This window comes from Rhinatrema bivittatum, chromosome 10 (assembly GCF_901001135.1).
Source record: "Rhinatrema bivittatum chromosome 10, aRhiBiv1.1, whole genome shotgun sequence".
Lineage (NCBI taxonomy): Eukaryota > Metazoa > Chordata > Amphibia > Gymnophiona > Rhinatrematidae > Rhinatrema > Rhinatrema bivittatum.
This window is the reverse complement of record NC_042624.1, coordinates 123462845-123480249: the sequence shown is the minus strand read 5'-3', so window position 1 is coordinate 123480249 and position 17405 is coordinate 123462845. Positions and strand designations below refer to the sequence as shown.

Here is a 17405-nt window from a genome sequence, read left to right as displayed (position 1 = left end):
ATAAATATCGTAGAACAGTGATGCACAGTACAATAAATAATTATAATAAGAGTCTAGGAAGTGAACTACTCAGGAGAAGCAAAACTGTACACAAGTACAGAGCGTGAAATAGATTGAGGGGGGTCCTGGTCGCATTCCATCTGTTCTGAATGGATTTCGTATTTGTTAGAGTACATAGCAGCTCACAATAAAGGGGGGTACACATGGGGGCACTGGTTCATAGAGTCAGGTTCTCAGTAGTTTCCTGGAGGTTCACTGGCCCTGCCCTGACCCTGTGGCTACTTCTACCTGCATGGGAGGAGGGGTGTCCTTTTGTGGGTAAATGCCAATTTCCTAATCCTTCTGCATCCATCCAGACATGGGGTTTGCAGCATCAGTGACACCACTAGGATTAGGGAAAAGCAGTTTTCTCTGTTTCTAGGTATATGGTACCAGTTCTGGATTGGTACCGTAGGATTTCCAATGCCTTCAGCTTCTCTCCCACAGTGAGAGCTTTCACTAATTCCCTACTTGAGCTTTCCTGGTGCCAGGCTCCCTGGTTCTGTGCCAAGTTGAGTGATTCTGGTTATCTGTCTCCAGGTTTCCTGTGGGTCTAGTTGAGATTGGGAGTAATGGGCTGGTTCAGCAGTTTTTTCCTTGGAGCAGGTGGCTTTCTGGGGAGTTGGCTTTTGTTTTCCCTTGTTTGAACACTCCTTCCCCCTTCCCCCTTGTGTAGGGCCTGGTAAGTGGCTCCCAGGTTCCCTTCTGGGCCTGGTTGAGCTGGGCTTAGGTGGCCTATTTTTGGGGGAAGTGGGGGGGGTATCCCTTTTTAGGCCCCCCTCCCTCTCATTCCCTCCTGTCTTTGGCCAGCATTGTGTTTACCATTACAGTCATAACGAGAAAAAGTTGCTTGTGGGGTGGGAAAAAAGAGCTATTTCAGCTATGTTTTGGGCCAAGAGGCGGAAGGAGTAAGTTCTGTTGGCTGATGGCCTGGGCCCTGATCGGGCCTTACCCTGATGGTTTTTGGCAGCCATGGGGGTTGATTTTCAGCAGGTCTGCCACCTGGATACTGATGTTGCTCACCTCCCACTGCTTTGGTTGGGCCACAGCCCCTGAAGAGAGGGCATAGTAGGGATAGCATTTTGGGGGGGGATAGGGCTGTTGTGCGAGTTTCATGGCTGGCTCCCTTAATTCAGGATGCGTGAGTGCTCGGATTGATTTGGGGAACTGATTTATGTCCACTTTTCCCAGATGAGGGAAAGCCACAGTGTTTGGGCACAAGTTCCAGCCGCTGCCATTCTGAATTTTCCCATGGGCAGATTTAGTAATTTTTCAGAGGTTTCTGATTCAGATAAAGGAGACTCTGGGTGTGCTTTCTTCATGCTGTGTTTTTTTTTGTTTTGTTTTGTTTTTATTGCTTAACAGTGTTGGAGCCACTTAGCATTAATGATTACAACATTATCAAATTTGACTTAAGAACATACGAAATTGCCATGCTGGGTTAGACCAAGGGTCCATCAAGCCCAGCATCCTGTTTCCAACAGTGGCCAATCCAGGCCATAAGAACCTGGCAATTACCCAAACACTAAGAAGATCCCATGCTACTGATGCAATTAATAGCAGTGGCTATTCCCTAAGTAAACTTGATTAATAGCAGTTAATGGACTTCTCTTCCAAGAACTTATCCAAACCTTTTTTGAACCCAGCTACACTAACTGCACTAACCACATCCTCTGGCAACAAATTCCAGAGCTTTATTGTGCGTTGAGTGAAAAAGAATTTTCTCCAATTAGTCTTAAATGTGCTACTTGCTAACTTCATGGAGTGCCCCCTAGGCTTAACTGGAGGAAGCGTAAAAAAGATCTACTACGACAGCATTTAACTTTCAGAAAGGTGACTGATAAAATGAGGAAAAAGGTTAGGAAAAAAACAGGTGCAACTGCAAAAGCTAAGAGTTTAGCTCAGGCATGGATGTTTACTATCTTGGAAGCCCAGAACAGATGTATTCCATGCATTACAAAAGGTGGAAAGAAGGCTAAATGACTCCTGGCATGGTTGAAAGGTGAGAGAGGCTATATCTAAAAGAACAACTTTCAAGAAACTGAAAAGGAATCTGAATGAAGAAAACAGGCAACAGCATAAGCACTGGCAAGTCATGCAAAGCATTGATAAGGAAGGCAAAGAGAGAATTTGAAAAGAAACTTGCCGTGGAAGCAAAAACTCCATAATAAAAACTTTTTTTTTTCAGGTACATTTGAGGTAAAAAGCCTGCGAGGGAGTGAGTTGACCATTAGATGATCAAGGGGTAAAAGGAGCACTTAGGATGACAAAGGCACAGCAAAGAGACTAAATTAATTCTCTGCTTCATTATGCACTGAGGAAGATGTAAGAGAGATCCACGCCAGAAATGATATTTAAAGGTGGTGATTCAGAGGAAACGAAGATGTACTAGAAGATGTACTAGGGCAAATTGACAAACTAAAGTGTAGCAAATCACCTGGACCAGATGGTATACATCCCAGAGTGCTGAAAGAACTAAGAAATGAAATTGTAGACCTGCTATTGGACACTTGTAAGCTACCAATAACATCTATGGAACCTGAAGATTGCAAGATTACCAATGTAATGCCAATTTTTACAAAGGGGATTAAGGGTGATCCAGGAAATTACAGACCAGGGAGTCTGATGTCTGTGCCAGGCAAAATGATAGTTTCTATCATAAAGAATAAAATTGTTGAACATATAATATAGTTTTAATGGGAGAAAGTCAACATGGATTTAGCCAAGGAAAGTCTTGCCTCACAAATTTGCTACTTTTTTTGAGGGCGTAAATAAATGTGGATAGAGATGAGACAATATAGTGTATCTGGATTTCCAGAAAACATTTGACAAAGACCCTCATGAGAGACTTCTTAAGAAATTAGGGCGTCATGGGACAGGTAATAGTGTCCTATTGTGTTGGTTGCCAACTGGTTAAAAGATAAGAGTATAGAGAGTAGGGCTAAATGGTGAATTTTCCCAATAGAAATGGTAAATAGTGGAGTGCCCCAGGGATCTGTTCTGGGACTGATATTTTTAATATATTTATAAATGACCTGAAAATGGGAACAGCAAGTAAGGTGATCCAATTTGCCAATGACACAAAATTATTCAAAGTTGTCAAATCATAAGAGGATTGTGAGAAATTTAGAGGACATTGTAAAACTGGAAGATGGACATGCAAATGGCAAATGAAATTTCATATAGACAAGTGCAAAGTGATGCACTTAGGGAAGAGTAACCGAAATTATAGCTACAAAATGCAAAGTTCCACATTAGGAATCATCACTCAAGATCAGGGTTCATCTTATACACACAGAACTTATACCACCAAGATAGCTTATTTGATTATTTTCCCCACGGAGTGTATCATCAATGCTAAAGAACTCCTAGAAAACAATCCCGAATAATCCTGTTGTAACTGACATATATATAATGTCTGACCAATAAAAACCTATAGAAGTGAGGTCTGGGTATCTGTTATTTATCACACAGTTCAAAGGAAAAAGGACATTGTCCATCAAAACAATAAAATGATGTAATATCAACAAGCCCCTGTTCTTTCTAGAGACGAAAAATCATCTCTCGCAATCCTGGGTTAAACCCTGGATTACCAACTAGTGGCAAAAAGACTGATGCTTAAGCAGGGTCTCCCTAATACTTGCATAAGTAGTGCCAAGCAAGCTGAATGGGTCTAAACAACCAGCATTTTCTAAGCTCATCCAGTAGTTCACCATCTGAAGCATGTAACTAACCCAGAGGGGAGGAAGACGATTTAGCAGAAACTAAATTTGAGGTACAAAAAACATAAGAATTAGTGACCCACTTCATAAAAAACGGAGTTGGCAAGCAACACTGTAAAACCTAACATCTGGAAAATTATGCCTTCTATATGCTTAGGGCACATCAATTTAGCATAACTACTCCTAGCCCTCTTACCCCGCCAGAAGAATTGGACAACTATAGCTTTTAGATATGCTAACCATTTGTAGTTTATAGAATAGCTTAGGGAATATCACCATTTTGTATAAAGCACATCTGCCGAATAAGGAAAGCGGTAAATCCACCCATGCTTGTAATTGAGATTTGAAATTCCCCAAGTAAAGATCATATATTTGCAGAATACCGCAATGATTCATCTCTGGGAATTTGAATATCCACATACTTTGATTTATAATGTACCCAACTGAGAGGAAAGTCTCCTTGCTGATTTAGTCTAGTGGAATCTTCAACCGCCAAAGCCTTAGACTTGATAAAATTAATCTTCAACCCTGCAAGTCTACCAAGAATGACAAAGATCCATAATGTGAGATAAAGAAATCATGGGATTTCTGACAAACAAAAGCATATCGTCTGCAAAGAGACACATTCGATATTCTGAAGAACCTATCTTAAATCCCTTGAGCACAGTTGAAGCCTTGGGCTTAAGAGCCAATGGTTCAATAGTTAACAGGTATAGTAATAGAGAAATAGCCCCATTAATTCACCACTGAGCCTCAGGAAAAGCATAAAGATGTATCCACCCCGAAATTCCAAACCTTTCCAACACCCAGAATATATAGGTCCACTAAACCTTGCAAAGGCCTTTTCAGCATCAAGGCTAATCACCAATCCTGCACAATTTAAAAGGACCGGGATTGTATAGGGCCTCAAGCAATTTGCGTACATTCCACATGCCATGACACCGTTTGACAAAGCCAGTTTGATCCACCAATACCAAGGAGGGCAAAATTAACTCAAGCAATTCGTCAAAATTGAGGCCAACAACTTAATATCCACGTTAGAGAAATAGGCCTGTAGGAGTCAGGATCGTTGGAATCCCTTCCTGGTTTCAAAAACGCTGTAATTGAGTGATGTGCTCCCTGAGACAAAGCCCCCCCATGAAAAGCAATAATTATACATATCAAGTAGTGACTTAGAAACCTTAGTAGCAAGCAATTTGTAAAATTCAGAGCCGAAGTTGTCTTACCTTGGAACCTTGAGTAATTTTAGAGAGTAAATAGCAACCTGAATTTCATTTATCTTAAGAGCATTCAAACTTCCAATTGTGTATTTGAGACTATCGGTAAACACAGGTTCTCAAAGAATCTAAAATGGACCTCCGCAAGATCCGGTGTGTTGGAGTATAGTTGAGAATAGTACTCCATTAAAACATCAGCCAAGTGTTTGGTGGTAGAAACCAGCTTCCCCCCTTTTCTTGAGAAATCAGGTTGCTGCTCAAAAGTTTGTCATGATGTGTCCTGATTATGCTTTGTATTCTTGTCCTGCTCCACACAAAAACTGCTTGACTATCTTCTACACCTCTCTGAGACTAATCTGAAGACTAAATAAACCGGCATGATGTGATTGTATCATGAATGCCGGTATATAAAAATTTTAAATAAATAAAATAAATCCATTAGAGTTCACCTGAAAGCTCTTGGCACATATCAGCTTAGTGTAGAAAATAAGCCCATTTCTGTGCAGCCTATAGCTGTACGATTCATGTGGGGCTGCTTTAAATGAAGCCACTGTGACTTGGGACCTCAGTATGGTTTTAGCTCAGCTGATGAAAGCTCCCTTCGAGCCTCTGTTCTCCTGTAACCTGAAGTTCCTGACCTGGAAGGTCATATTTTTGGAGCATGTCCCTTCAGCTCGCAGCATCGGTGAGCTACAGGCCTTAGTGACTTATCCACCATACACAACTTTTTTTCATGATAGGCTGGTCTTGTGCATACACCCTAACTTCCTACCTAAGGTGGCGTCAGACTTCCTTCTTAACCAGTCCATCATCCTGCCAACCTTTTTTCCCAGGCCCCATTCACACCAAGGTGAACGAGCCTCGCACAGTTTGAACTGCAAAAGAGCCTTAGCCTTTTATCTGGAGCGGACAGAAGTCCATAGACAGTCCACCAAACTTTTTGGGGGTTTTTTTTTTTTTTAACAGAACAGATTGGGGATCGCCAATGCCAAGTAGACGCTTTCCACTTGGCTAGCAGACTGCATCTCCTATTACATCCAGGTGGGATTGCATTTTGAGGGTTAGGTCAAGGCTTGCTGTATTTGAGCCATGGCAGCGTCAGTGGTCCACTTGTGAGCAGTTCCTGTGGGAGGAGCTCTGAAGAGCTGTGACATGGAGTTGAATCAACTCATTCACATCACATTACTGCTTTTTGTTTTGTTTTTTTATTTATATTTTAATCATTTTCAATAATTTTACAAAGATATACTTTGAATCAGAAAACAGTAACATACTTCTTTACATAATTATTAAATCAAATTATTAGATCACAATCTTTGTGAGTTGAGGGGGGGGGGAATGTTTTGGGAGACTTCACTTTGTAAATAAGAAAATCAAACAAAACTTAGTAAAAGCTTAACAGGTTCAATTCTTTACCCCAATTATATATTTAGATTTGCATTATTACCCATGGCCCTCTGTTGGAGAGGAGGTTAAATAAGCCCTCTTTCTAGAGTCTATAAATACTCTTAGCTGTTCCGGGGCAAAAAAATATATAAACATCTTTATTGTAGGTGACCACGCTTTTGCATGGATATCTTAAAAGCATCTTAGCCCCTATTGTATTTAATTCTTGCCTCATAGAGAGAGAGGCTTTCCTCCTTTCCTGAGTTACCTTTGACAAGTCTGGGAAAACCTGAACTCGATGGCCCATGAAATTCTCTTTCATATGTTGAAAGTAATTCTTCATTAACAAACTCACATCAACTTCTATATCAAATAAATAAGTAAGGTCGCTCTTTCATATTTCTATAGAGGATTCCAGGATATCAGTTGGGTTATTCAAGTCTAACTGTGGCTGATTCCCCTCTCTAGCTCTATTATATGGGAGAAAATAGACTTTATTAATAGATGGTAAATGTTCAGGTGAAATTTTTAGAATCTGTCAGATATTTCCTCAAGGTAACTCGGGGTTGCTCCCCTATAACCTTAGGGAAGTTTAAGATTCTTAGGTTAATCTTCTTAGTCTATTTTCTATAGCCTCCATTTTTTTATTCATCACTTGCTTATCTTGGATTAAAGTTTGACACATTTTTTGCGTCAACTTGACTTCTTCTTGTATCACAGTTATCTTGTTTGTATTTTCTTTTATCAAACCATCATGTTCATGAGTTACTTTGTCCAGTTTTCCTGACAACGAATTTAACTGCTTTGTAAACCCCTGAAAAGTGAGGTCATACGAAGTTACTAACTCCCAAAGGGAGTCAAGAGTAACCAAGTCCGGCTTGTAACGGCCTTTGACCGCTGTTCAAGCTCACCACTTCTTCCTGTGCCGTGGGTCCCCTGTGATCTTCTATACAAGGTAACTCACCCCTCTCTCCGAGGTCAGGCAGGGCTGGGGCTGCAGCTCCTGGCGATTCCAGGTCTTCCATTGTATCCGCACTCTCCGGACCTCTCCTTACAGGTTCCATTCCCTCCAGTTTTTCGGCAAAGTACTTCGGTTCTGCTTCTAACACCATGGGTAAGGCAGGAGGTTGTAGTCCTGGTGCAACCGGATGTTGCAAGTCCAGGGGACTCAAAAATGTTTCCCCAGAGGCATTCGTCGCTCCCAACGGCGAATCCTCAGCGGGGATTTTGACTTCCCCAAGCGGGTAAAGTGCGGCAAGTTTGGGAATTGTACGTTGCCCTGGTAAGGTCGGGGGTATGGAGGGATATACCCTCACACGTCCTTTTCTCTTAGGGGCATTCTTTAGAGAAATTTCAAATTCCAGGAAAAAATCACGAGCAGCTCCGAACCGCCAGCGTTAGCCTGCCGCCATCTTGACTCCACCCCCCTCTCACATTACTGTTTGGATAGAGATAGCTGATGCATCAGTCGGTTCAGCCAGTCTGTCCTTCGGAACTTGTTTGAGGTGTAGAACCCAATTTTGTTCCTGCCTAGGATCTGTTCTTTCTATGCAGGCTGCCCCCCCTCTTGTTACCAACAAAACTAGTATCCGTTGGCATTTATTTTGGTGTTTTCTTGGCCCCTTTTTATGTTGGGGATGCCTGTAGCTAGGGATTCTCCTGTGTGTGTGAGGACGCCATCCTCCTTTTCCTCAGAAAAGGCAGAGTTGCTTACCTGTAATAGGTGTTCTCCAAGGACAGCAGGAGGACTATCCTCACAAAATCCACCTGCCACCCTGCGGAGTTTGGTTCTTATTTTCATTTTTCGTTTCTCAATTTTATGGTGTGAGACTGAGGGGACCCTGTGTGGATGTATAGTATAATGGCATACTGGGCATGCTCAGAGAGGCTCAGTTAAAGTTCTAGAAACTTTAACATAAGTTTTCCATGCCGGGTTCCATCCGATGATGGAGGACTGACATCCTACTGTTTGAAGAACACCTGTTACAGGAAAGCAACTTTGCTTTCATCTTGGTTGTGTTGAGTGAGTCAGCATAAATCAGTAGGGATGTGCAATCGTTTTTCCCAAATTAGGCAATTTCAATGAAATTGCCTAATTCGGAATGTTTCGGGAGAACTGAAAAATGATCTAATTTTTTCCGAAATTTCGGAAAAAATTCATTTTCGGGTTTGCGCATGCGAACCCGAAAATCGGGGCCCCCGAAAAAAAACAAACCCAAATCGCGGAAAAAACAAAATTACCGCGGGGGGGCCCAACACGAAATCCTAACCCGAAGCCCATCTCTAATCAGTATTTATCCCATTCAATTTACTGTAGTTATTGTAGATGCAGCTGTTGATACACAGTATATTTTTTTTCTAAATTGGCTGGCCCGACTTCCCGATTGGAATTCAGTTCGTTTGCTTCCGTTGTCCTCGAAACTGCCTGACTGTAGGTCATTGAGGCAGGCCAAATCAACTCCATGTGTAGTTGTGTTTGGACTTTGCCAGCTTCAGATTCCTACAACTCAAACTGATTTGACAGTGGCTAAAAATAACATGAAAAATGTGCTATTTCTGAGAATTTTTGGAATCTCTAGCAACCAGAACATGGTCAGATGGAGTGGGGCAAAAGCTGGGATCTCTGACCAAATCAAATCTGAAGAACAGCAAGCCAGTCGCTCCTTTCTGAGTTCAAAGGGTCAAGAGCTTGAGGATTTTCACATGACGGTTTCTTTCATGGGGGCAAAGGTGAATATTTGTTCCCTTTCTATCTCTGGGCAGAAACCTCTGTGTCTGGAGTTATGCCAGTGTCCTAAGCATCATTGTCCTTCTAATTCCTTTAATGATCGTAGGAGGCAATTTATCCAAGGATTATTGTTTTTGGCAATGATTAGTTTGTATACTTTTTTTTTTTTATTGTGAAACATACATCCATTTCAGATTATTAAAAAATAAAAGGCTTGGCATTCCTATGTGCTGGAGCAGCACAGAAGCGAGTCCAGTCAGAGCTGCTTTCAGGATTACCATAGATTATTTAAAGAGTGGCACTGGGCAAGAGCTCTAACCGTTCACCATATGAAGCTGGGATATTCTCATTCTACCTATGCAATAAATCTTATGTCTTTTAAACACAAAAACAAAACAGTTCTTCTCTGTTTGTGCTTTTAACTTGGTGCTGTGTTAGAAATTTATGTATAGGTACGTTCCTGCAAGGGCAGCTCAGTACTGCTGGAATCCACTATAGGCACTGCTACAAAAAGACTATTTCCTGGAAATGGGACTTGTCATCTGAAGTCTGTGACCTACTGATCTTTAGCCTCCTGCAGTAAGCAATTACTAAGGTGGAGAGTAACAATCTCCATACTCAATGATTTTCAGAATCCGAACTGGAATTGATTTAAAATTTGATGCTCCTCCTTAGGGCACAGCTGTAGCAGTTAGAGGTGAAAGCAAGCCTTGAAGCCGCTAACCATAGGCTTCTTGGCTGTGAACTTATCCATATGCTTTTTTTTTTTTTTTTTTGGGGGGGGGGGGGGACTTAAAAAGTTCTGTTTAATGAGCTGCTAAAGCAGCAGCAGAAAACCACAAGCAGCAATGAGACAGTAATAGAGCACTTTGGCCAAAAACCAAAAAATAGAGACCGGGACACATCTGTACAGTAGGTTGGATGAAGGAAGACTAATGGGCTTACAAGGCAGCATGCATACTCAGTAAATCTTTAATGAGCGCTGACATCTGAGTCCGTGTTTGCACGTTTTATGGATAATTCGTGCCTGCTTATCAACATAGAACTGCTGGGAGCAGTATGCAGATGAGCCTTCCGGTCCTCTTTTACTGCCTAAACTTTCAAAAGGGAAACTTTTGATAAAATGAGGAAAATAGTTAGAAAAAAACTGAAATGAAGTTGGCCATAGAGGCAAAAACTCATAATAAAAACTTTTTAAAATATATCCGAAGCAAGAAACCTGTGAGGGGAGTCAGTTGGACCATTTGATGACCGAGGGGTTAAAAGAGCTCTTAGGGAAGGTAAGGCCATTGCAGAAAGACTAAATGAATTCTTTGCTTCCGTGTTTACTAATGAGGATGTTGGGGAGATACCAGTTCTGGAGATGGTTTTCAAGGGGTGATGAGTCAGATGAAGTGAACCAAATCACTATGAACCGGGAAGATGTAGTAGGCCAGATTGACAAACTAAAGAGTAGCAAATCACCTGGACCAGATGGTATGCATCGTAGTGTGCTGAAGGAACTAAAAAATGAAATTTCTGATCTATTAGTTAAAATTTGTAACCTATCATTAAAATCATCCATTGTACCTGAAGACTGGAGGGTGGCCAATGTAACCCCAATATTTAAAAAAGGCTCCAGGGGCAATCCGGGTAACTATAGACCAGTGAGCCTGACTTCAGTGCCGGGAAAAATAGTGGAAACTATTCTCAAGATCAAAATCATAGAGCATATAGAAAGACATGGTTTAATGGAACACAGTCAACATGGATTTACCCAAGGGAAGTCTTGCCTCACAAATCTGCTTCACTTTTTTGAAGGAGTTAATAAATATGTGGATAAAGGTGAACCGGTAGATATAGTATACTTGGATTTTCAGAAGGCATTTGACAAAGTCCCTCATTAGAGGCTTCTAAGAAAAGTAAAAAGTCATGGGATAGGAGGCGATGTCCTTTCGTGGATTACAAACTGGTTAAAAGACAGGAAACAGAGAGTAGGATTAAATGGTCAATTTTCTCAGTGGAAAAGGGTAAACAGTGGAGTGACTCAGGGATCTGTACTTGGACCGGTGCTTTCCCTGTGGTTCCCTCCGTAAAATAATTGTACATACCTAATCCTTTTTGCTTCCCCCTCCCCTCCTCTATTCTTCTCCCTCTATCATATCAAATCCACATGTTAAATGTTATTTCTCATAGTTACTATTTCCAGTTAACCTGAATTACTATGTAAATCTATATCTATAACTTATCTTTTTTAAGTTACAATATAAAATAAGCAGCCCCTGCCTTAGTTATGTTCAGTTATATGTAAACCGATGTGATATTTCGATCGAATGTCTGTATATAAAAACAAACAAAATAAATATATAAATGATCTGGAAAGGAATACGACTAGTGAGGTAATCAAATTTGTGACGATATAAAATTATTCAGAGTAGTTAAATCATAAGCGGATTGTGATACATTACAGGACGACCTTGCAAGACTGGAAGATTGGGCATCCAAATGGCAGATGAAATTTAATGTGGACAAGTGCAAGGTGTTGCACATAGGGAAAAATAACCCTTGCTGTAGTTACACGATGTTAGGTTCCATATTAGGAGCTACCACCCAGGAAAAAGATCTAGGCATCATAGTGGATAATACTTTAAAATCATCTGCTCAGTGTGCTGCAGCAGTCAAAAAAGCAAACAATGTTAGGAATTATTAGGAAGGGAATGGTTAATAGAAAATGTCATAATGTCTTTGTATCGCTCCATGGTGAGACCGCACCTTGAATACGGTGTACAATTCTGGTCGCCGCATCTCAAAATATATACCGGTAATTGTGATGGAGAAAGGTACAGGTCCTCCTGTAATGTATTTACAATCTGCTTGTGATTTAAATACTCTGAATAATTTTGTATCAGCCGCAAATTTGATTCTCACTCTTCGTATTTCTTTCCAGATCGTTTATATAGAAACATAGAAATGACGGCAGAAGAAGACCAAATGGCCCATCCAGTCTGCCCAGCAAGCTTCACACACTTTTTTTCTCTCATACTTATCTGTTTCTCTTAGCTCTTGGTTCTATTTCCTTTCCACCCCCACCATTAATGTAGAGAGCAGTGATGGAGCTGCATCCAAGTGAATATCTAGCTGATAAGTTACGGGTAGTAGGGGTAGTAACCGCCGCAATAAGCAAGCTACACCCATGCTTATTTTGGTATAATTGCCATCACATTTTTAGGATTAAAGAAGAAGTTTGAACATAAGACTTTCCATACTGGGTCAGACCAAGGATCCATCAAGCCCAATATCCTGTTTCCAAGAGTGGCCACGTCAGGTCACAAGTATCTGGCAGGATCCCAAGGGGTAGAAAGATTCCAAGCTCCTCTGTGTGCTCTTTACTTAAAGGCATCTGCTCCACTTTAGCAAATATTGCAGCCTCTATACTAAGATGCCCTATTTTCTCAGTTCTCGTAGCATCCTTCACAGATACATCCTTCCCATCCATGTGCTTCTAAGCAACTGACGGCTTTCCCCCATCATCTGGTTTAAATGCTGCGCTACCTCCCTTGTAAAGGTTGGTACCAGTAGCCTGCTTCCACTCTGGTTAAGGTGCAGCCCATCCTTTCGGAAAAGGCCCCACCCTTCCTCAGAAGGATGCCCAGATCCTAACAAACCTAAAACCCTCTTCTCTCCATCATGGTCTCATGCACACATCGAGACTCCGGAGCTCTGCCTGCTCTGGGCTCCTGCACGTGGAGCGGGGAGCATTTCTGAGAATGCCACCCTGGAGGTTCTGGATTTCTACTTTCTACCTAAAACCCTAAATCTAGCTTCCAGAGCCTCCCTCCTGCACTTTTCCTATGTCATTGGTACCCAATGTACCAAGACAGCCAGCTCTTCCCCAGCACTATCTAAAATCCTATATATGTGTTGCATGAGATCCGCCACCTTTGCACCAGGCAGGCAAGTTACTAAGTGATCCTCATGTCCACCAGCCACCCAGCTATCATCCTTCCTAATAATTGAATCACCAACTATAATTGCCATCCTGACCTTTCCCTCCTGGTCACGTGCCCCTGAAGACCTATTCTCTGTATGAGAGGATGCTAAATCACCTTGAGCGCAGGTCCTAGCTACAGGATTGCTTCCTGTCTGAAGGTGATGCTCTCCTTCCAGGTGAACTTTCTCCTCCAAGGTAACACAGGGGCTACTAGATTGGAGGTGGGACTTCTCTACTATGAAGGTCTCTGTCTCTCATAGCTCCTCCAGGTGGGCCACTCTAGCCTCCAGAGATCTGACTTGTTCTCTGAGAGCCAGGAGCTCTTTGCATTTACTGAACAGACATCATCTCCCAGCTGGCAAGAGGTCATCATACATGTGGCACTCTGTGCTTTTTATTCTGGATAACATGCCAGCTTTAGAGTAAGGTTTTGTTTTGGGGTTTTTTTTACTACATATGCTTAAAGAAAAATGTGAAATATGCACACTCCTCTGGAGGCTTTACAAAAGGAAAAAAACTTGCATGAGTTTCCGGGATCAGCTAAAGGAAGACATTTACGGCAAGTGCGGATGAGAGCTGCAGCTGTTTGCATCCAGGTCATCTCTTTGCAGGAGAGCTTTTCGTTTGTTAAAGCAGTTTTTCAAAATAGTGTTGCTAAAAGTTAAGCATAGTAAAATGCTTCTTTATAGTTGTATAATACCCGTCCAGCCAGTGTTGCTCCGATCATATGGCAGGATATTTGACCTCTGTCAGGGAAAACGAATGCATTGCTCGTATCTTTGGGAGAAGAGCCAAAAAGCACCCATCACTTTAAGCTATGGACCAATATTACCAGCAGCAGGTTTAACCAAAGAGCTAAGATAGAACCAAAGAGCTAAGAGAAACAGATGATAAGTATGAGAAAAAAAATGTGAAGCTTGCTGGGCAGACTGGATGGGCCGTTTGGTCGTCTTCTGCCGTCATTTCTATGTTTCTATGTTTCTATAAATTTAGTGCTTTCTGTAATTGAGCATGTTGTATTGTCTCAAACACAGCACTTCTACGGTGTGAAGTATAAATAGTAGGGATGTGCATTTGTGTTTTTAGTGCATGTTAAAAAAAAAAAAAATGAGTATGCACTATTTATTAAAAAAAAGAAAATGAACTGAAAAAGAAAATTAAATTTTTCTGGCTGCATATTCCTAGTAAGTAGTAACCCTGGATTGGACCAGTCTGGTCCAGATTAGGTATTGGTGCCCATGCTGGTGCCAGCTTCTAACTTCCTGATTTCTTCTGTCTGATGAGAAGAGCCACAAACCACCTTCTCCTCCTGCTGATGCCCACTTCTGCTGCTGTCTGGAGCATGGCAGGAGGGGTGAGTATGGGGCTCTACCCGCCTCTTGTCAGGTAATGGTGGCAGAGTCTGGGCACTGCAGTAACATTGTAGTCCCTGGGATTAGCCCAGCCCTGGAGTAATTTATCTCTGGTCTTCTCAGCCACCATTACCTCCCTGCAGTGATGTGCTTAATTTCTGCTTCAGTCCTTATTGAAAAGCTCTGCACTATCCTGGGCTGCTGCCACCTCAGCGCATCACCTGATTCTCTCTTACTGCACAATCATTACAGTACATTGATTTCCTTTTACAGTGCGCATATTAATCCAGTGCTAGGTCACACGATGTTAAGCTGCTGCATGAGAGCTGCTGGAGACAGCTTCCTCTAACTTCACCTTCATCCACTCATTGCGAAATCTCCAATAACTCAAGTCCATGCCACTGTAGCTTGTGCTTTCTAAAACGAGTTGGCTTGAGGAACAAGGGCTCAAGCCCCTCTTTCATAGCTCAGATGTTACATTTGGTTTACTGTCAGTTGAGGATGAAAAGCCCACATGCCCTGTACAGGATCATTGATGTGTAGTTGTATTTGAAAAGGAAATGAATGCACAATAAATGTCTTTCCTTGCAGTACATCAATGGTGGAAACCTGGAACAACTATTAGAATGTGACCAGCACCTCCCTTGGCAGGTCAGAGTGAAACTGGCCTACGACATCGCTTTGGGACTCGCCTATCTTCACTCCAAGGGCATCTTCCATCGGGACCTGACTTCGAAGGTAGGACTGAAGGGGAAATGAGATTCCAGGATGGGTTTCTTACTGATGCATTCTGCTCATTATAGAAGGTTGAACCTATTTAGTAGATTAAAACTTGTCTCTAAGTTTAGCATTTATGTAATTCTGCATTGTTATGAAATATATTTTGATGTATAATTTTTCTTTAAGCTGCTTAGGCAGGAATACAAATGTCAGAATAGACCAGCATGGTGAAGCAGATTAGAATTGTGTCTTGGTATGATATAAAAAACATTCGACATAAGGTGATTAGGCTTTCTCCAAGGACAAGTAGGATGTAGTAGTTCTCATAGGTGGGTAACATTATCCGGTGGAGTTTACTCCGAAGCTTTTGGTATGCTCTGCTGAGCACGTGTGTACTGTGCGGGCCCCCTCCTTTCTAATTTTCCATAGAGCCTAATCAGTCTCTTCTGTGAAAAATGTTTCTCTTTGCATATAGGTCCTTCTGGCTTACTTCTCTCATTCTCATTAGGCTTCCCTTGATTGTTTTTGTTATTTTGTTTTGTTTTCATCCATGTGCTTCAAGAGATCTGTTGATGATTTGTAATATCAAGTTATCTGATTTCACCTTACGTTTTTTGTCCAGTGAATTTAACAAATGCTCTATGTGCAGATCACAATAATAGATGTGCCCTCTGGTGGCCAAGCACAACATCAGAGTGGTCCATATACAGGAAAATGACTCCTACCTGCAGCTCATGGGCAACAGGAAAAAAGAACCCATCCCACAGGCGTCAGCATTGAGGCCAGAGAGCGGCTAGCACCTTCCATCCAATGAGTGAAGCATTCAGGGCTTTCCTCAGTGCGTCAGCGTTCACAAGCATTCTTAGTCACAGTCTCAAGGCTGCTTCCCTGCTTTCCTCTCAGTTCTTTGGGAAGGAGCTGGCTGCTTCTGTAGTTCCCAGGCCTCTCCTTTGCTTCTTTCTGAGCCTGCACTATAAGTGGCTCTGGGAGCCACCCGGTACCCATAATCCGCTGTCTTAAGGTAAACTGGGGCCGGCCCTTTACACTGTTCTGGGGTTCTGTCGATTCCGGCACCAGGCGAAGGCATTTCCACGGAGAAGGATGCTCATCCTGGCATCTGTCTTGGGAATCACGGCCTCCAGGGGACTGGATGCCAGTCATCAATCATCCTGAAGTGACGCAGGGAGATGTGGCCACTCTTCCTACTTCCCATGCAGGTTATGTTTGTAGCACTTTATTTTCAGATAAAAACTCTCTACATTGACAATAAGTAATGTACATATCAGTTGAATGACATGCATAGTTTCAAAAACTTGTTGTTCGCCTGCTATAATTCCCAAGTCTTAGTTTTAAATACCTCTCCCCACCCCCCTCCCGGTTGAGATTTGTTCACTGTAAAGCTCTGTTACGCTGCATTACTAGTTCTCTGGAAACCGATGTGATGCTCCCAACGAATGTCACTCTATAAAAATGTTAACTGCCATCAGGAGAAAGCATTATTATGTATTTATCTTAATTGAAAATACTGGAAGTGCACCCTTGTTCTTAATCTGGCTAAGAGATGTCGAATCCTTTTCAATTAACTGGGCAGATAGTAAAATACTTGATTCTTCCAACTTGTTTATCAGCACCTTATATTCTCTGGTTTAAAAAAAATATCAAAATGACATTTTTGAGAAGGGAAAAATATCCCCGGCAAGGGGAAATTTCCAAGTGTATTGCACTATCTTTATGAAGGGATGGTAACTCCCAAATTCATAGCCCTGGATTTGATCCCGAGAATGCACCAGGTAATGGGGCCGATGTATAAGACCCACGGCAAAACGGGTGCAGGTTTTGATCACCGCATGCAGGTGAAGCTGCCACTTCCGCGGGATGTAAAAACCATAAATTATGCAAATGATTTGCGCACAGAAATCTCCACACATACAGGAAAATGCATGTACCCAATGCAGTAAGGACCTATGTAATGGCCGCATCCACACTCAAAACTCGCACCAATAATCCCCGCATAAAAGCGAGCGAGGGAACGAGTCTCTCTAGTAAGTGAAAGTATGACCCTGGAAACTAATTTAAATATTTCCAGTAACTGTGCTGCAGAAAACATGGCAAATATTTTTGCATGTTAATTCACACTGGCATAGCAGTGAGGTAGGTGCTCAGTTTGGATGTGAATTAATTAACAATCTTGCCTCTCTTCTGGACGTGTATCTGTCTGCCCAGGGAAGCACCTACCTAAGCTGGCCACTCTGAAGCTGAGAGAGGCGCTCA

General features: G+C 42.0%; 1 protein-coding gene across 4 annotated transcripts in view; it reads left to right on the top strand.

Annotated features, from left to right (window-relative positions):
* Positions 1-17405, top strand: part of LOC115100034 (dual specificity testis-specific protein kinase 2-like) — a 122455-nt gene that overhangs the window by 35414 nt on the left and 69636 nt on the right. For all 4 annotated transcript variants that reach the window (XM_029618172.1, XM_029618171.1, XM_029618174.1 and 1 more), the window contains one exon: positions 15006-15152. In XM_029618172.1, the coding sequence (XP_029474032.1) occupies positions 15006-15152 (147 nt within the window). The remainder of the gene's footprint in view (positions 1-15005; positions 15153-17405) is intronic.